Source organism: Accipiter gentilis, chromosome 6 (genome assembly GCF_929443795.1).
Source record: "Accipiter gentilis chromosome 6, bAccGen1.1, whole genome shotgun sequence".
NCBI classification, from domain to species: Eukaryota; Metazoa; Chordata; class Aves; order Accipitriformes; family Accipitridae; genus Astur; species Astur gentilis.
This window is the reverse complement of record NC_064885.1, coordinates 33,994,996-34,013,997: the sequence shown is the minus strand read 5'-3', so window position 1 is coordinate 34,013,997 and position 19,002 is coordinate 33,994,996. Positions and strand designations below refer to the sequence as shown.

Here is a 19,002-nt window from a genome sequence, read left to right as displayed (position 1 = left end):
GGGCGGGGAACGCCCCCTCCCGCGCAAGCCACGCCTCCCGGCGGGTCACGCCCACCGCTGCAGCCCTCCCCCGCACGCCCCGCGCGGGAGCACGTCGCGCGCCGCCGCACCCGGCACCCACCCGGGACCGCCACCCACCCGGTACCCGGCCTCACCCCGGCCCGGACCCACCCGGGGCCCCGCCCACCGGCACCGTCCCGGGACCAGCACCCATTAGCACCTGCTCTCACCCGGGACTTGGGCCCACCCAGCGCCCAGGAGCGGCACCCACCCAGGACCCACCCAGCACCTCGCACCTGCGGGGGGCACCCCTCCCTCCACCCATCCCACTCCCCTTGGGACTCAGCACCCCACACCCATCCCCACCTCCCAGCACCCATCCAGACACAGCCTCCCACGCTCATCCAGGGGCACCGCCAGTTTTAGAAACAGGACAGGGCAGAGCCCAGCACACCCCAGCCAGTGTGGGGGGTGCAGCTGGAACCCGGCGGTCACCCCCTGAAGCCCCCCAGGAGAGCAGTCCCAGCCCGGGACAGGCAGTCCTGGGCTGCGGTGGGTGCCAGCGCAGCAGACAGGGGAGTTGCACACCACCAGCACACCCTGCCGCACCAGGCACAGGGGGCCACGGGGGTCACAGCCCGGTGCAGGGTGGGGAAGAGCAGGAGCCAGACCCACAGGGGACTGGGAGCACCCATGGCACCCCACAACTCTGTGTTCATCCCCCACTTTTTCTTGGGGTCTGCACTGCATCTGGCCCCCACGGGCAGCAGGTACCTTCAAGGGGATCAGAGCACAGCCCCAGCACATGGAGGGTACAACAGCACTTAGTGTCTCCCCAGAGTTTATTTCCTTGAGTCTCAGTAACAAAAACAAACAAACTAGGGTTTTCCCCCCCCTCCCAAACCACCTACCCACCCCCCCAGCCCACCCTTCGGCTCAAACGTCGTAGTTGGGGTTCTTGCGTAGGATAACAAATCCTTCCAGGATGGGCGTCACGGGCACGTGCTCCTCTGTGGCCAGCTCTGCCCGCTCTCCATGCGCCAGCAGCACCGGCGTCGTGTGAGTCTGGAAGCCAGTGATGGTTTTGGGCTTGCCTGCCTGGCCCACCACATCCACAGCCTACGAGAGAAGAGCGAGGTAAATGCCAGGGATGGGCGGGGACACCGGAGCATCCCATCCCTCGCTCTGGCTGCCCCTTACCTGTCCCACCCGAACCGACACAGGCAGAGGTCGCAGCTCCTCATCAAAGGTGACCAGCATGCGGGGCTGCATGGCAGCAACGAGGCCGTAGAGAACATAGTGGGATTTGCCCAGGATAACTGGAAGGGAGACAGAAGTAAAGGGGCTGAGCGGTGCCCACCCCACGGGGCAGAGGAGTGCCAAGCCCACAGTACTCACTGTTGCGCACATCCAGGAAGGACACGAGGACAGTCAGCAGCCCGGCCACAGCCACCTGGCTCATGAGCTGGCGATCGCTGTGGTAGGGGCACAGGGTGAGCGTGCCCTTGCCCAGGTGGGTCAGGCCCTGGTGTGGCAGAGAAAGCACATGAGAAAGCAGTGGGGTAGCACCTGGGACCCCCACCAGCCCTACCTGGCAGGAGGGTGGAACACCCAGGACACCACTCCCCTCCCACACCCAGGGCAGGGCCCCGAACCTGCCCCTTTCCCACCACAAGCAGCAAGCATGGGATCATCACCTGGGCTAACCGCACCATGAAGAGGTTGTTGGGGTCCTTGGCATGGTACTGGGCTAGCTGCCGCAGCATTGCTGCTAGCCGGGCATTGTTGGTACCTGGGGAAGAGGGGGTGCAGGCAGAGAGTAGGGTACACAGTTTGGGTCTCCCACCTTCCCCCTCCCCCCATGAGCCCCAAACTGGGCTGTCACCCAGGCTTACCGCTGCCCACCATGCCCATGGCAAAGATGGAGTTGTAGGAGACCTCGGGGTCAGCGTCGTGGGAGAACTTGCTGAGGGTGTCGAGGATGTTGAGCCGGGGGTTGGAGACAGAGATAAGTGCCAGGGCCAGGGGCACAGCACGGCGGAGGGTGGGCTCCCCATACCGCAGCTGCACGGAGGGTAGGTAGGTGTTAGACCCAGCTTACCAAGGGCAGCGAGGTCTACAGAGATGTCAAGCAAGACCCAGTCTCTATTCCCAGGTCTCTTTCCCGGCTTTGTGCTATCCCCTCCGGTGTCACTCACCAGGTGTCCAAATGTGCGCAGGGCCATCTCAGCGCCGATCTCCTCTCCCATGGCAATAAGCGCAATTCCCAACACCGCTACGCCCTATGGGGAAACAGGCACTGAGTGCCAGGCAGGGAGCACCCAGCCTAAAACCCAAGTTCTCACAGCCCCTGCGCCCACCTTGAGCCCAGGGGGACAGGGAGAACAGGAGATGCTGCTGGGGACTGTTTTCCTCCAGCACTGATCTGCAAGTGGCTTAGGGACCACTCCAAAGCCAGCTTCTGCACCTGTGACACGGCACCCAGCTCATGTTTTCCCACCTGGTGAGCCCCCATGTCAGCTGAGCTCTCCTTCTTCTCCTTCTCTTTCTTGTCCTTTTTGTCCTTGTCCTCCTCCTTCTCCTTGGAGTCGAAGTGCTCACTGCAGATGTGCAGGAGCTGTTGCACCTTCAGGACATTCCCTGAGCCTGAGGGGAGAGTGGAGGGCCAGATCAGCAGGCGGAGGGCCCAGGACCCGCTCCTGCCTCCCCTGCCTCATCAGTCCAACTCACCCGCATAGGCGCAGATGTCCACCAGCGTATTGGCAAAGCTGCGGAACGGCTCTGACACCACCTCCAGCGCTGCCAAGATGGCCTCGATCGCCTCTCCCTTCCCTGCCGAGGAAGGCACGGTGGTTAGAGGACAGCAGTGGAGGGATGGTCCCACCCCAACACCCAACCCATGAGCTGCTAGCACTGCCCAACCTTACCCAAGTGGTTCAAGCCCAGGCCGAGCGGCAGCCACCGAGCATATGTGTCCTTCAGCTCCGTCTCCGATTTCTCCATGATGGTCTGGAGGATGGTTGAGGTGACATCCCCATTGCAGGAGCCCACCGATATCATCCCGCAGGCCAGGGCGGTCACGCCAGCCACCTGGTGAAGAATAGAAGGAGACATGCTTCATACAGGGACAGCGCACAGTGAGCTGGCCCACATGTGGCCCCCAAACAGGGTCGTGCTCTTCTGGCAGAGCACCTCAGGCAGGGACATGCTGCCCTGCTCCCAGAGCCCAAACCATCTGCAGGACAGCCCCTGTATCCCCAGGAGCTGCTGGGGACTGAGTGAGGAAGCAGGAACCCCAGGTGAACCCTGTCTCGCTCCCTACCTCCATGCTGGACTTGGAGTCTCCCATCACAGGTAGCAGCAAAGTCAGGACATCCTCACGGTTGGAGCCTGCATATGCCAGCCCCAGCCTGCAGAGAGTCCAGGGGAGCGTGAGGGGGGAGCTGCACCACCCTGCGCAGCACAGGGAAGGCTGGGGTTAGGCCTTTACCCAAAAATGGCTCCAATCCTCATGGTGTTGCTGTTGTGGAGGACATAGTCAGACAGGAGGGCCAGGGCAGGGTCACACTCGTTCCTCACCCCTGAGTTCACAATGCCACAGGCGAGGAGGGCTCCTGACTGCAAGGCAGAAGCACCATCACACACTGGCCACCAATGCACAAAGCTCCCTGCCAGCCAGTGACCGATGTCACCCCACACATTACACCCACTCCCCGGGATAGACAAGTTGGTACCAAGCGATCAGTGCCACTCTGGATCCAGCTGAGCAGTCCAAAGCTCATAGCTCTGTGACAAGGGGACCCCAAAGGTGCCTCAGGCAGTCACCAAGAGCTCCCTGCCTTTCTGTGAGCCACTGGGCAGGAGCTGAGCCACGCAGCAGACCAAGGCAAGGTCAACCATTCCCCGAGCCAGCTGCACATCCAACCCGCAAGCAGGGTTGCCCCACGCAGCCATAGAGCCCATGTCAGGATTGGTGCCACCAACCTTGATGTAATCCTCTGAGGAGTACAGGTATTTGTCAATCTGTGTGAGCCCCCCGTCTACGTCCCACAGCAGTATTGTGCCCAGTGATGCTGCAGCACTCAGCATCCCTGCAGTTCCAAGAGAGAAGAACCCACATCAGCCCTGAATCGATGTGCCCTGCCTGGGGCAGGTGGTGGCCAGGGACACGGGACAGCCCAGCAGCAGCCATGCCCTGCAGCCCCCCTTTCAGCAGGCCCCCAAAAGAGACAGGGTAGCGACCCCAAGCCTAGGGGCGCCTCCAGCCCCTGCCCAGCTGGCTCCCTCACCATGGTCCTTGTTCTTGTACAACCATTTATTGCCATCGTCCGTCAGTAGCTTGTCCTGTCCAAACGCAGCATTCACAAAGCCATTCACAAAGGAGGAGGCCAAATTCATCCGGGCTGAGTCCACTTGGGAACCGCTCCCTCCGAACCCTGGGGAACGACGTCAGGGTGAGCCCGGCAGCAAGAGAAGCCCTGCAAGCCCTCCACTGCACAGCCATCCCATGCCATGGGGGGATGAGGACCTGTCCCACCATCAGCAGGAAGGAGAAGCCCAAATCCAGAGCAGGCAGCTGGGTCTGCTCCACACTAAGTCAGAGACCGCAAGTAGGCCAACTGCCCACCTCGGGATACACAGCTGACTGTGCCAGCCCAGAGGTGCCTTGCAGCCCCAGAAACTCCCCACAGGCAGAGACAACAGGCCATAACACAAGCTCTTACGGTTATTTTCCAGGTGGGTTTTGTAAATATCATCCGGCACTTTGGGCTCCATGATGTCCAGCTGCAGAGACAAGGGAAAAGGGGGTTACCTCCTGGTCAGCACACCGCAGGGCGGCTGTCCTACAAGGGTAACCTCTCCAAGACATGCCTGGCTAAGCTCGTAGGGATGAAGGACCTCTTCCCAGATTTTGCCATAGAGCCGGGCAGCCAGGGCAGCCACAGCTGGAGGCAGCCCAGGGCTCTTTTCCGAGCTGGGACACTCACCTCTCTGGCCAAGGCCAGGAAGTTGCTATTGAGCTGGACGTTGGACATGATCTCGGTCAGGTCCTCGTACTCCTCCACATCCTCGTTCAGCTCCAGGAAGACCCCATGGCGGCCCAGCATAAAGGCCATCTGCTTCTGGACAACTCTGCACAGAGAGGAGAGGTTTCACAAGTGCCCACACCCCAGCCAGCCACAAACACACGTTCACCAAATGGCAAGCCAATCTGCCCTGCTCTAGAGGCACACAAGAGCAGCCCAGAGACGACCTGCTCTTGCCCATCTTGATTTCAGGGACAAGAGTCTCAGTCCAAACCCCCAGACACCTCCAGCGGTGACAGGATCCAACCCAGCTTCACCCAGACAGGGAGCCGTGCCCCACCACAATGGACGAAGGGCCCAGAGGACGGGGAATGAGTCTCCGCTTACACATCTTTGCAGGAAGTGAAGATGTCCTCCACCAGCTCCACATCATTGAGCATCAGAGCCAGGCGTAGCGCTTCAGGGTAGCGGCTAAACTTGCGGAAGATGCCCAGGGCACAGCGCAGAAGAGCTGAGTTCTCAGGCTCTGGGACGTAGCTTACACAGCTTTGAGGAGGAGACAGACAGCAGGGTGACAACCACATCAGGCAACCTCGGCCCACCAGGGACCAGGCTCCCTCCAGCACCTCAGCCTGCCGAGCCCCCTCACCTGGTGAGGTAGAGGCACACTTTGGAGTAAGCGTTGTCATCAATGTACTTCTCTAGCATGTCCATCTGCTCAATCTCCATGAGCAGGTCGCAAGCCTCATGCTCTGCATTGTGGGCCATGTTGTAGGGGACAATCTCCTTGACGAGCGTGAGGAGCGTGTCCCTCTGAGCCTTGTCAGCCTCATCAATCTCCTGCCACTCCTTGGCCACCTCTCCTGCCAAGTGCCTGTGGGGACAAAGGGACATCACCGCCACAGAAACCAGCTTCGCCCAGCCCCAAGGATAGGGGGGCAGCTGCTGCCAGTTAGCTGGGTTGTGTATTGTTTATGGGGGCTCCACATTCCTGCAAGAGCTTATGGGCGACAAGCCCAGAGGAGGAATAGGGTTAAGATCAGAGATTACAGAGGCCATGGAAGCAACATCTCTGCAGCTGGCTAATCACTGTGGATAGAGGATGCGGTGACACATGTACAGGCATGACAGGGGCAGCTGAACACAAGCCCAGCAAGTCGGGACACCTCCCAGATAGGCCGGAATCAAAGCGCTCAGGGAAATCCCTCTGAGCCCTCATACCCTTCCCCAGATCTGGCTCCCACCCAGGCTTACCTGACGTATTCATGCCCCCAAGATGCCAGCTCCTCCTGGGAGCCCACCAGCCGGTACTTCAGACACTCACGCTCCCCGCTCATGGTCATGGCCAGAACAGAAATGATGTCTGCTGCAAAGCGCTGGGGAAAGAGTGTGGAGGTCCAGACACATGCCGGGCACAGGGAAGAAGGGGCAGGCAGGGACACAACACCCTCCCTGTACCCACAAGCCATCACAAGTGACAAAGGCACGGCCCTGGCAAGTTATAAGCCACCAGAGCAAGTCACAGGGGATGATGTTAGACCATGGGGTCTGGAGGGCTCTCCAAATTCCTGCCCCAGCACCGTCCCCCCAGCCAAGTGGGATGGTGGGGCCAAGAGCCTTTACCTTGTTCTCTCCCGGAGCCATGTTCTCATAGATTTCCTTCAGCTTGCCATAATGGGGCCGTAGGAACTTGAGGGGTTTGGGAACAGAGGTCATGGAGGTGGTGGAAGAGCGGATCTGCCTCCGCAGCTCCTCCAGGGCTGGGCGGTAGAGAGACGTATCTTTCTCCTGCAGACAGAAGCTGCAAGTCAGGCAGAAGGGGGCTGGTTCTTGCACCACCACCCCTCCAGCCCTCCCCAAACACAGTCATGGCTCTGAGCAGAGCAGCTCCCCCCCGGCCTGGGCTGGCTCCTTCGGCCCAGGTGCTGGGGAGGGAGGCCACAGCGGGGCAGAAAGCCACCCACACAAGAGGGAAGCAGAGGTCCCTTGAGCACAGGTCAGACAGGCAGCAAGACTGAGGGACAGACTGCAGCGGACAAGAAGGGGCCCCACTCAGGGTGAACCCCCCCCGCCCCATCTCCACTGCACAAGGAATGACCGTAAACAAGGGCCAGATGGATTCAAGTCCTGACCAGGGCTCTGCTCCTCCACAGCTCCTTGCTGAGGGGCACAGCACAGACTTACCCCCAGGCGCTCCACCAGCATCTCCAGCTCATCCTGCAGCTGCTTGTCTTCCTCTGACTGCCAATATGCACAGGAGAAAGCAGAGCTAAGGGCACCCAGCACAGACATCCCCAGGGTGACAGGGGTGCAGCTGTCACCCCAAGCTGCAGGGGGACTGGGACACAGTGACTCCCCCCTCCCCACGGCACCACCCTGCCCCACTGCTGCTGGGGGTCAATGCCCCCATTACTGGGGATTCCCCCCCCGAAGAGACCACTCCTCCCCACGGGGTGAGAAGCGCCTCCCCCGTTGCCCTGTGCTGCACAGAAACACCCCCATGGAGAGGGGCATGGCAGGGACGGCAGCCCCCCACCCAGCGGCAGCCCCCCACCCAGCGGCAGCCCCGCCGGGACCCTCAGCGCCAAGGCCACCCCCATGCCAAAAAGAGGGGACCCCTCCATAGTCCCCGCTGTCACACGCGCGCCCTGATCACATCACGGCTCCCCTCACCCCGCTCCAGCGACATCACGTCGCGGAGCCCCCCGCCCCACCGCACATGCACACCGCCCCCCCCCCCAGGAACAGGGAGCCTTCAGCTGCGTCACGCGGGCAGCCCCGAGACGTCACGGCCCGCCTCCCGCAGGGAGCCCCTCGCCTCAGTGACGTCACGCGCTCCCGCCGGAGGGAGCCCCCTCGCCGGTGACGTCACGCGCCCCCGCCGCAGCGAGCCCCGGCGACGCCGCCGGCGCCCCCAGAGGGGTGCCGGCCGCCCCCGTGACGCGCGATGACGTCCCGTCCCGCCCCACCGGTGACGCGGGGCCGGCCGGGCCGTGACTCAGCTGCGGCCCGCGGCGCGGCGGCGCTCACCAGCTCCTGCTCCTTCTCGGGCCCCGCGGGCGGGTCCCGGCGGTCCCGGCCCCAGGGCGGCGTGGGCTTCTCGTCGCCGCCCGACCCGGGGCCGCCCTGCACCCGGCTCTGCCCGCCGCCGCCGCCCGCGTCCATGGCCGCTCCGCCGCGCACCCGCCGCTCTGCGCCTGCGCGCCGCCCGGCGCCGCCGTGACGACGCCGGCGCGCGCCGGGGGGCGGGGCGAGGGGCGGGGACAAGGGCGGGGCGCGGGGCGGGGCGGCCCCACGTGCCGCGCCGCTGCGCAACGCCGGCCACCGGCACCGCCGGCGGCGGCGGCAGCGGCGGGAGCGGGGGGTGCCCGGCCCGGCCCGGCCCTTCCCTTCGCTTCCCTTCCCGGGGCTCCGGCACTGCCGGGGAGCGCTGGCAGCCGGCAACGGGGACCCGGAGCTCCCCCGCCCTGGCAGGAGGCACCGGTGCCACCGGAGCCGGGCAAGTGAGATGACACTGCCCGGGGCAGGCGGGCTCGGTGGAGAGCCGACGCGCCACGGACACCCGTGGGTACCCCCTCTGCCCCTCCACCCGTGCACACACACACACACACACACACACCCCTCCTGTGCACGTGTGCCGCTCTGTGCCCCCGCCCTCACAGTTCAGGCAGGTGGCACCGCCTCGCCCACCCCCACCGGGCACCCCCGGGGGGGCACCTTTCCCCCCACACCGGGCAGCACCCCGGGCTGCGCTCCATGGGGAAACCCCCGGGCAGCTGGTGTGGTGCCAGGCGTCTCCCCAGTGCCGTTTTCCAAAGCGTGACTGCACCCACACGGCAGCTACGCACCCCGCATGCTGGAGGTTAGGGGGGACCCTACCCGGGTACCTGGACACCCCCACACACCGCTGCTCCCTTGGCGGCACCCCGGGCACCGGGCGGGTGACATGCGGTGACACAGGGCTGGGGAGGTGGCGAGGCAGGGTGCAAGGCCACGTGCACAGGCAGGGCCTCCTCCTCGCTCACCGCAGCGGCGGTGACTGTGGCTGCGCACGCCCGCGTGGGTGCCACCGCGCCACACCGTGTGTGGCAGCACGGGCCTGCGGGTGACCTCGGGGTCCCTCGGGGTCCCAGGGGTGGGATGTCACTCAGCGCGTGTCTGCGTCCACCTGAGCGTGTGCCCGCGTACCGGGTCAGGTCGGCCTGCTGCGGCCCTGCACCGTTACCACCCCGCTGCCGGTGCCGGTACCCGGTGCCGTGCGGCGTCAGTGTCCCTCCCCGGCTGCCGAAGCCCGGTGCCGGTACTTGCGTCAGTGTACCGGTGCGTGTTGTGCAAGCCCGAGTGCTGCTCGCCGTACCAGTGCCGGTGCCGGCGTGCCTCCCTCGCTGGCGAGGGTGCAAAGCACCGGTGCGGCTCCCGGTGCGGGTACCGGTGCCGTGCAGGTCCCGTGCGGGTGCCGGTGCGGGGCTCCTCCCGCAGGCACGGCGGTCACCTTGGCGGCGGGGCCGGACCGGGTGGAGCGGAGCGGAGCGGTGCGGTGCGACCGTGCGGGGCACCGGTGTCCCCGCTCCAGCCACCCCTCGGGGGGGCCGGCCCCCACCCGGTGCCCGCGGGTCGCGCCCCGCCGGTACCAGCCCCCGCGGCTCCATCCCTCTGGCGCGGCCCCATCCCTGCCCGGCCCCGGTCCCGGTCCCTGTCCCGGTCCCGGCGGCGGCGCGGCGCCCGGTGCGGGCCATGGCGGCGGCGGAGGCAGGCGGCGCTGCGGCGGCGGCGGCGGCCCGGCGCGGCCCGGGCGGGGAGCGGAGCTAGGCGGGAGGCGGCCCGGGATGGCCAGGATGAACGTGGCCCTCCAGGAGCTCGGACACGCCGTGAGTGCCCGGGGCAGCGGCGCGGGCCGGGCCGGGGACGGCGGCGGGGCAGGGCGGGGGCGGCGGGCGGGGAGTGGGGCAGGAGAAGGGGGGGACGGGGGGCACCGGCTCCGGGGGCGGAGGAGTGGGCGAGGGGGATAGGAGGGGGACGGGGCAGAGGAGAGCCCGGGGGCTGGAGGGCTGAAGGAGCTGGTAGGGCTGGGGGGGCTGCGGGAGCCGGCGGGAGGAAGGAAGGGCCGGGAGGGGGGGGCTGGGGGAGATTTGGGGGGGCGAGAGCCTGGGGGATGCAGGGGGCTGCGTGGGGCCGGGGGAGCTGGGCGGCTGGAGGGTCCCCGTCCCCCAAGGTGGGGGGAAGAAGGGGGAGGAAGGATCCCCCCCAAACCCCTGCCTGAGGTTGGGCAAGGGGAGCTGGGGAGGTTCGGAGACGGCCCCACAGACCCTGCTCTGCCGAGGCATGAAGCCCACCTGGGGTACAGTGATGCTACTCGTAGGGTGCCCCCCAAGACAGCACCCCTGGAGGGAGCAGAGGGCCCTGTCCCCGCAGGTCTCAGCCCCACGGAGGGGGCAGGAGGAGCCCCAAGAGCAGGACCTGCTCCTGCCTCGAGGGTGCCAGGAGGTGCTGGGGAGGGGGTGCTGCCAGCTGGTGCCCAGGAGGATGAGGACCCCCCGGGAGGGGAGAGGAGCGTGTTGGGGGAGCCGGGGCAGTGGGGGTGCCCAGCTGGCCGAACTCCAACAGGATGCTGAGCCATCCCTTCTAACGCCATCAGCTCCCGGGAACCCGCCCCAGCGGGGGGCTCCTGCCAACTGTCGATCCCAGCCTCGCACCCTCCCACCGCGGCAGCCCTTGGCGAAGCCCCCTCCCTGTCCCCGCAGAGTGGCAGTGGGCAGAGCTGGGCATGGGGCACTCGCTCTGCTTCACCCCCTGCCCATCATCCTTTCCGCCCCGGCTTCTTCCTGGCCCCTAACACCAGCCCTGCAGGCAGCCCCGGGGCATCCACCTTAGTCTGCAGCACAGACGGGAGGGTGAGCTGCAACCCACCCGGGTGTTGACTCTGAAGCCTAAGGATGGCTCACGACCAGCAGCATTGCTGATTCTCTTCCACCAAAGCCTCCAGCTTTTTCCTCCAGCTCATCCCACCCCCCCAAGCTGCTGGCTCAGCTCCACCACCTCCCTCTTGGCTGAGTCCTCAGCAGCCCTCGCGGCTGGGTCGGTGCAAGCAGCCCCTGCCGGGCCGCCCTGCAAGGCCGGCAGTGAGGGGGTCCCACCCTGCGGGCTGGCAGCCCCTGTATTGCCCCCTCTCACCCCACACACTTTGCCCACATGGGCTCGTCCCTGCGCCCCGGGCACCCCCAGGGCCAGGATGAGGTGAGAGGTGCTTCCAGATGTTTCCGACCGGTGCACATCTGCATGGAAAGTTCCAGGCGGGGGAGGAGGGGCGAGGCAGCAGCACTAGGCAACGGTTGCCTGGCAACGGGGACCACGTCTCCGTGGCGATGTGGCACCTGTCGGCGGGGTTGATGCCACAGCTGCCATGGCGACGCGGGGGGATGCTCCGGTGGGAGCCCCCGAGCCCCCCACCAGCAGCTCTCCCCGCGCTCCTCGGGACCACCCGGGGCTGGGGACAGCCTCTGGGGGAGGCCCGGGCACACCGAGGGGGGTCAGGGGCTGCCCCGGCCCCCCCAGGCACCCGCTGAGTGGGCACCGGCCCTCACCGTAAGAGCCAGAGGGCATGGTGGGGTGGGGGGCAGCCACCCCCACGGCCCCATCCCAGCCCACTCCCTCCTTCGGCAGATGCCCGACTACAAGCGTGCCACGCTGCAGGACGACGAGGGGCCAGAGCCGGCGGGGGATGGCAGCGTCTCTCCCGACAGTGTGGAGGTGAGTTCTGCCCCAGCCCCTCCATCCTCCCCCTCCCCGTCCTCCCCGGCCCCCCTCCTCGCCCTCAGCCGGAGCCTGCCCACAGCCGGGTGGTCAGCGGGAGCAGGGCCGGGAGCCAAGCCAGCCCTGGCTGTCCCCAGGGATGTGCTGGGAGGCAGCCAAAATGCGGCAGAGATTGTGCCCAGGCCATCGTCCTTCCTTGCGGCTGCAGGGGCTGCCAGCAGCCACTGCCAGCTCACCGGGGCTGGTGCCCTGGGTACCCGCGGAGGGATGCCCCGGTCCCCACCTCGTCACGCAGCCAAGCCAGGCACCGGGGAGCAGTAGGGGAGGGAAGGGGGAGCGTCGAGGTTCGGTCCCCCCCACGGTGCGATGGCGGGTCCTGCTTCTGCCCAGGTGGGGTTTCGGAAGGGGCCGGGACCGCTGCTGAGCCGCCTGGCCTCGCGCAGCCAGCTGGAGCTGGTGCTCTGCGCCGTCGCCGTCTCCCTGGCGCTGCTGCTCGGCGTCGCCGTCGTCACCCTGGCCATCCAGTACCGCAGAGGTAGGGAGGGTCCCCGTGTCCCTGCGGGGGCAGCAGTGGTGTCCCCCCACCTAGGGGGAACACGGCAGGTTGGGGAGGGACGGGTCAGTGAGGGGCTCCTGCTCCAGGTGCTCTGCCCGCCCCAGGGTGCAGGCAGGGCTTGGCCCCGCTCCGTGCCTTGGTTTCCCCCGGCACACACGCACAGCCCCAGGCATGCCTTCCCTGCCAGATCCCTCTCACAGCATGTGCCTGACGGACGCCTGCATCCGGGTGGCCAGCAAGATCCTGGAGGCCCTGGATGCAGAGACGGACCCGTGCCAGGACTTCTACCAGTACTCGTGTGGGGGCTGGATCAAGAGGAACCCGCTGCCCAACGGGCGCTCCAAGTGGAGCACCTTCAACAGCATCTGGGACCAGAACCAGGCCATCATGAAGCATCTCCTAGGTGGGCATCGGGTGGTGGGTCACAGCCACCGGGGGGGTGACCTCCGGGTGCAGGCAGGAAGAGCCCCGGCGTCCCCGGGGCTGACCCACAGCCTCCTGCAGAGAACACCACCTTCAACTCCAGCAGCGAGGCGGAGCGGAAGACGCAGCGGTACTACCTGTCCTGCCTCAAGGAGCAGAGGATAGAGGAGCTGGGCTCCCAGCCCCTCATGGAGCTCATCGACAAGGTGGGCGGCCATCCACATATGAGCCGAGCTGTCGGGGATGTGCCCAGCACATCTCCTGTTTGGCTCTTCACGTAACCGGGGAGGGGGCAGCCCTTGGGGACAGATCCCATCCCTCCTTGAGGCACCGGGTCCGTCTGCTGGCAGATCGGGGGGTGGAACGTCACCGGCTCCTGGAACCAGAGCAGCTTCATGGAGGTACTCAAGATGGTGTCAGGCACGTACCGGGCGACCCCCTTCTTCACGGTGTATGTGGGTGCAGACTCCAAAAGTTCCAACAGCAACATCATCCAGGTTGGCACCTTGGCACCGAGGGGCGGTGGGCACTGGCGGTGCACCGGGCTGCCCATGCTGCCCCTCTGTCCCCCCAGGTGGACCAGTCGGGGCTTTTCCTCCCATCCCGGGATTACTACCTGAACAAGACCGCCAACGAGAGGGTGAGGCTGAGTGCCAGGCACGCTGCTGGCAGCAGTCAGGGGAAACCCACGGCAATGGGGTGCGAGCAGTGCTGGGGAGCACCTGGCACCTGCACCCTGCCCATCGGGTGGCACGGTGCCCAGGCATGGTGCTCAGGCAGTGGGTCAGAACCCCCCGGGGAGGTGGGATGAGCTGCGGCCAGTGCTGAACTGGGGCTCGGGGTCCCGCCAGGTCCTGGCAGCGTACCTGGACTACATGGTGGAGTTGGGCACACTGCTGGGGGGGGCCCCGGAGCCCACCCGCCTCCAGATGCAGCAGGTGCTGGACTTCGAAACCCAGCTGGCCAACATCACCGTGCCCCAGGCTGAGCGGCGGGACGACGAGAAGATCTACCATAAGATGAGCATTGCCGAGCTGCAGGTGGGCACGGCCCAGCGCAGCCCAGGGAAAGGCTTTGGGGACGTGAGGGGAGTGTTGTCCAGTGGGACACTGAGGGGTCCGTGCCCACTGCTGCGCCCCCTCAGGACACGCCGGGCAGCCCTATCCCTTCTGGGACATGCGCTGGGTGCTGGAGTGAGGTGCTCATCCCCCCCAGGTTGTTAGGATTTGGGAGAAGCTGCCACCCCGCATGGGGGGGTCCCAGGGTCCCCTCCTTATGAGCAGCAGCGAGCCACAGGGAAGGTGCTTGGGGACAGAAGAGGGATCTGGGGTGGTGAGGAACCTTGGGACCTTCCTGGGGAGCACAGCCCCTGCTCCGGGGGATCCCCCGGTGCCGGGCAGAATGTGGCAGAGCCATGCCAAGCACCCGGGTGCCACGACCCTGTGTCCCCTCCAGGCTCTGGCCCCTGCCATCGACTGGCTGGATTACCTGTCCTATGCCCTGGCCCCACTGGAGCTGGCAGACACGGAGCCCGTGGTGGTGTATGGGGACACCTACCTCCAGCAGGTCTCTGACCTGATCAATGGCACCGACAGGAGGTGAGGTGCCCGTGAGCCCCTGACCGTGCCCCATTTGGGGCCTCCCCCATGGCGGGGGCACATTTTGGGCTCGGCAGTGGCTTGGAGGCTGGGGCATCCCCATGGATCGTGGTGAGTCGTGGCGAGTTGTGGTGTCTCTCTGCCCTTGCAGCGTCCTGAACAACTACCTGATCTGGAACCTGGTGCAGAAGACAGCCTCCAGCCTTGACCAGCGCTTCGAGACAGCCCAGGAGAGGCTGCTGGAGACGCTCTATGGCACCAGGAAGGTAACGGGGGGCCCTGGGACCAGCCCCCTCTGCCTTCAGCCTGGAAGCGGCCAGGACCATCTCTACCCTTGGGATGTCCTTGGGATGCTGGGCCCTGGATGCTGCAGAGGGAACCCAGGGATCATCTTTTGGGATGGGGATTTAGCTACTGAGCATCTCCCCCCTGGGGAGGGGGCAGAGCTGGGTTGGGGGAAGGGAGGGGAGCAAGGAAGGGAGCTGAGCGTCTCACGGACCCCCGTCTTGCTCCCACAGTCCTGCACGCCCCGCTGGCAAACCTGCATCTCCAACACGGACGACACGCTAGGCTTTGCCCTGGGCTCCCTCTTCGTCAAAGCCACCTTCGACCGGGACAGCAAGGCCATTGTGAGGACACTTCTGCCCTTGTACCCTTCCCATCACCATCCACAGGAACCCCCCTTTTCCCCCCCAGACTCCAGGGCTGGAAGGTGGGGAGCAGGGAAATGGGACCCCCAGCCCTGGGGAGGTCACATCCTGCCCACCCTGTCCCTGCCTGAGGGGCTGCGGTGGGCAGGGGGGCTTCAGTGCCTCCCCTCCCCAGGCCGAAGAGATGATCAGCGAGATCCGGGCAGCGTTCGAGGTGTCCCTGGACCAGCTGGACTGGATGGACGAGAAGACCAGGCAGGCTGCGAAGGAGAAGGTGACCTCAGGGAGGGCAGTGGGTGGGAGACCTCCCCCCGTCCTGGTAAGCCCCCCCACACCATCTCACTGCTGGAGCCTCTCCCGATGCAGGCGGATGCCATCTATGACATGATCGGCTTCCCTGACTTCATCCTGGACAACAAGGAGCTGGACGATGTCTATGATGGGGTAGGGGGGCACCGGCTTGTTGGGAGGGGGTCTGGTCCCTGCTCACGCCAAGTCCTGGGGGGCCCCATGGTGGTGCAATGTCCCTATTTGGGGGACCCATTTGGGACAGGGCATTAACGGAGCCACCCTGGTACCGAGCGCATCCTGGCCAGGGTGGGGTGAACCACCCTGGTGGACCCCTCATCCCTCCTCTTCCTCTCCAGTACGAGGTCTCAGAGGACTCCTTCTTCCAGAACATGCTCAACTTCTACAACTTCTCTGCCAAAGTGATGGCTGACCAGCTCCGGAAACCCCCCAACCGTGACCAGTAAGGGGGAGGGCCTGGGGGGGGGCGCGGAGGATGTGACACCAGCACTGTCCCCAGCATGGCCTGGGTGGCACTGGTTCACTGCGGGGAAGGTCCCCCCAAGGGGTAGCACAGCATTGTAAGTCACCTGTGGTGGCTCTGGCTTGTCCCCAGGACAGGGTCCCTTGGTCACGGGACAGGGGCAGCAATGCCAGCCCCGGGCAGGGCAGCCAGGGGACCCATGGTGGGAGATGGCACAGGAGGGTGCCGGGCTGGGGGGAAGAGGGGACACATCCCTGCCTGTTCCCTGTCCCACCTCCCTGCCCCAGGTGGAGCATGACCCCGCAGACCGTCAATGCCTACTACCTGCCCACCAAGAACGGGATCGTTTTCCCCGCCGGCATCCTGCAGGCTCCCTTCTACGCCCGCAACCACCCCAAGTGAGCCTGGCATGGGGATGGGGGGCATCTCCTGGGGTTGGGGGGGCATGGGTTGGATCAGGACCAGCACCCCACAGAGCCCCCCACAGTCACGAAGCAAAGCCCTGAGGGCCTTGAGGATCCCTCAAGGCTTTACATCCTGCAGCCAAGACAGCCTGCAAAGTCCCTGTGGGGCCACCGGTGTCCCCAACAGGACTCATTCCCAGCTGGGTGCCAACCAGAGCAGAGTCTTGCTAGGTGCCCTGGACACAAACGGGGTGCCCAGGCTGCGGAGGGGGTGCCTGGTGCAGGGGCAGGCTGTGACGGCATCACCCCCCCCCCCCACTTACCTGGCTCTCTCCCATGGCCCCACAGAGCCCTTAATTTCGGCGGTATCGGCGTGGTGATGGGGCATGAGCTGACCCACGCATTCGACGACCAAGGTGAGAGCCCGTGGGCAGCACCGTCTCTGACCCCCATCACCTTCTTGCCCTCCCACCCCTTGGCCCCCCGCCCACCCCCTGCCCTTGGCGTAGGGATGGGGTGCTGCGGGCGCGCAGGGGTCCCGCTTTGCCATCCATTGCATCATGCGTGCTCGTGCGCCCCTGGCCGCCCCCCCTTCTATCGTCCTGTCTCCCCAGGTGGCACCTGCCGATAGCTCCCCCCGGCTTCTCTGTGCAGCTTTCGCTCCATCCGCTTGGTGAGGACACGGTGTCTGCAGCCCCGGCCCCCACCTCATCCTCCTCCCCGTGGGGCACGGGACGGGTCCCTCTCGCATCCACTCTGCTTTGCGCCTTCACTGCAGCCCCGGAGCCAAGAAGGGTTCAATGGGGGAATCTGGGGTGACAAGTCCAGCGGGGATGCACCAGGGGATGGTTGGGGACCCAAGCGCACAGCTGAGCCCCAGCTGGAGCCCACCCGGAGCAGGGGTTGGGGGACACCACCTCCTCTGGGCATGGACCCAAGGCGCCAGGTCCCCCGGTGTCCCCTGGGGCTCTCCCCACCACACCCACCCTGCTTCGGGACCCCCTGCAGTGGGGGCTCTGCAGGGGGCCGGTGTCCCCCGGTCCCACGCCACGTCTTGGTCCTGCAGGGCGGGAGTACGACAAGGAGGGCAACCTGCGGCCATGGTGGCAGAACTCCTCCCTGGAGGCCTTCAAGAACCGGACGGCATGCATGACGGAGCAGTACGGCCGCTACACCGTCCACCACGAGAAGGTCAATGGCCGGCAGACACTGGGCGAGAACATCGCCGACAACGGTGGGCTCAAGGCAGCCTACAATGTGAGTGCCACTGTCCCGAGGGGACATGGACCCCCGTGCCTGTCTGTCCCTCCTCAGGGCTTCAGGGCGCTTCTCCCACAGGCATACAAGTCCTGGCTGCAGAAGAACGGGGAGGAGAAGCGCCTGCCAGCCCTGGGGCTCACCAACCACCAGCTATTCTTCGTGGGCTTCGCTCAGGTAGGACAGAGCAGGATGGTGCGTTCCCCATCCTTCCCCGGCCCCTCAGAGCCAGCCCACAGCCCCCCATCCCGCCCCAGGGGGCTCTGCCCCCCGTCCCTGAGGCTGCTCCTGCCCCGGCAGGTGTGGTGCTCTGTCCGGACGCCCGAGAGCTCCCACGAAGGGCTGGTGACCGACCCCCACAGCCCTGACAAGTACCGCGTCATCGGCACCCTCAGCAACTCCCGGGACTTTGTCGAACATTTCGGCTGCCCCCTGGGCTCCCCCATGAACCCCGGCAAGCACTGTGAGGTCTGGTAGGGACGGGGAGGGTGCTGGGGACAGAGGGGGTGATGCTCTGCTGTGTCCCCCACCCCAGCCCTCGCCAGCTGCCGGAGCCGGCCCATGGGCAGAGAGCGGGGTCACCCCCCCAGGTCACCCTCCGTCGCGGTTCCCCCCTGTGCACACACTGCACGCCGCCTCACCCCACCTCTGCCCCCCCTCCCCAGCACACACGGCCCCACACCGGACACCCACCGTAGCCCCCATCCATGGCCTGGGGCCAGGTACGGCCGGCAGAGAAGCCGTAGCACCCCCAAAATGCAGCTCTGCCCCCCAACCCTGACGTGCTAGAGATGGGCACCGCTCAGCCCCCCCCAGTGCCACGTCTCCAACCCCCCAGGCAGGCAGGTCAGAGGGGTCCCAGGGAGAGCACTAGAGCCGAGCCCCCCCCCGGCTCCTGCCCCCTGACCTGCCGGAGATGGAAGCTGGGTGGTCACCAGGCTCCACTCTCCCCTCGCCCCCTCCCAGTCCGGCTTGGCTTCCCCATCCACCTCTGCTGGGACCAGCGGGCGGCAGCGGGGACTCTGGTGCCTTCAGCTGTGGGTGGCTGTCGCTGAATTTATTTAACGATTAAAAGCAGTTTCCACTTACTCCGGCGGCTCTGGGTCCTTCACGGTGTCAGGGCAGCGGGGAGAGGTGGGATCTGGAGCGGGAGGTGGCTCAAAAGCCGGGGGACGTGTGGGAGATGAGACATCCCGAGGGACAGGGGCAGGAGATGAGAAATCCCGAGGGACCAAGGGAGGGGAGCGGGAGATGTCTTGAGGGATGGAGGGAGGGGAGCAGACATGCGGGGAAGGAGAACGGCAGACACAGGGCTGACCCTCAGCCCCACAGCCCCAGCCCAGCCCCAGTGGGGTGGGGGTCTCCCAGGTGGAGAGCCCAGCCAAGGGGTCCCGTCGCCCCCCCAGACGGGGGTGACAGCACGGGTGACCCCATCCAGCCCTGGGGCCAGGGCATGGCCGAGCCCCCTCCCCAGAGCGCCTGGGGCCTGCCCTGGCCAGAACCTCTCCCCACCCCGCGCCCCCAGCCCCATACTGGGGTTCCCCCCCTCCACCCCCGCCTCTGCA

At 66.2% G+C, this 19,002-nt stretch overlaps 2 protein-coding genes across 3 annotated transcripts; one reads left to right on the top strand and one right to left on the bottom strand.

The window, feature by feature from the left end:
* Positions 1–924: 924 nt before the first annotated feature.
* PSMD2 (proteasome 26S subunit ubiquitin receptor, non-ATPase 2) lies at positions 925–8,231 on the bottom strand. The gene is made up of 21 exons (XM_049803203.1): positions 8,058–8,231; positions 7,212–7,268; positions 6,651–6,815; positions 6,282–6,403; positions 5,677–5,901; positions 5,415–5,573; positions 4,989–5,133; positions 4,725–4,785; positions 4,290–4,436; positions 3,985–4,091; positions 3,491–3,618; positions 3,323–3,410; positions 2,928–3,090; positions 2,731–2,832; positions 2,501–2,646; positions 2,199–2,282; positions 1,896–2,064; positions 1,698–1,792; positions 1,399–1,525; positions 1,201–1,319; positions 925–1,119 (listed from the first exon to the last, which is right to left on the bottom strand). Exons 1-21 carry the CDS (start codon positions 8,190–8,192, stop codon positions 937–939), a joined length of 2,727 nt encoding a protein of 908 aa, XP_049659160.1. The 5' UTR covers positions 8,193–8,231; the 3' UTR covers positions 925–936.
* A 1,524-nt stretch (positions 8,232–9,755) lies between these two features.
* ECE2 (endothelin converting enzyme 2) lies at positions 9,756–18,245 on the top strand. Of its 2 annotated transcripts, XM_049802364.1 has the most exons (19): positions 9,756–9,895; positions 11,688–11,774; positions 12,168–12,312; positions 12,521–12,736; positions 12,838–12,962; positions 13,107–13,253; positions 13,331–13,396; positions 13,608–13,796; positions 14,212–14,354; positions 14,506–14,620; positions 14,873–14,983; positions 15,180–15,278; positions 15,371–15,448; positions 15,652–15,755; positions 16,064–16,174; positions 16,529–16,596; positions 17,247–17,437; positions 17,519–17,614; positions 17,738–18,245. In XM_049802364.1, exons 1-19 carry the CDS (start codon positions 9,854–9,856, stop codon positions 17,912–17,914), a joined length of 2,310 nt encoding a protein of 769 aa, XP_049658321.1. In that variant the 5' UTR covers positions 9,756–9,853; the 3' UTR covers positions 17,915–18,245. The 2 variants fall into 2 exon arrangements, with proteins under 2 accessions (XP_049658321.1, XP_049658322.1); XM_049802365.1 differs by lacking the exons at positions 17,519–17,614; positions 17,738–18,245 and adding an exon at positions 16,795–16,853 and having other exon boundaries at positions 17,247–17,332.
* Positions 18,246–19,002: the final 757 nt, after the last annotated feature.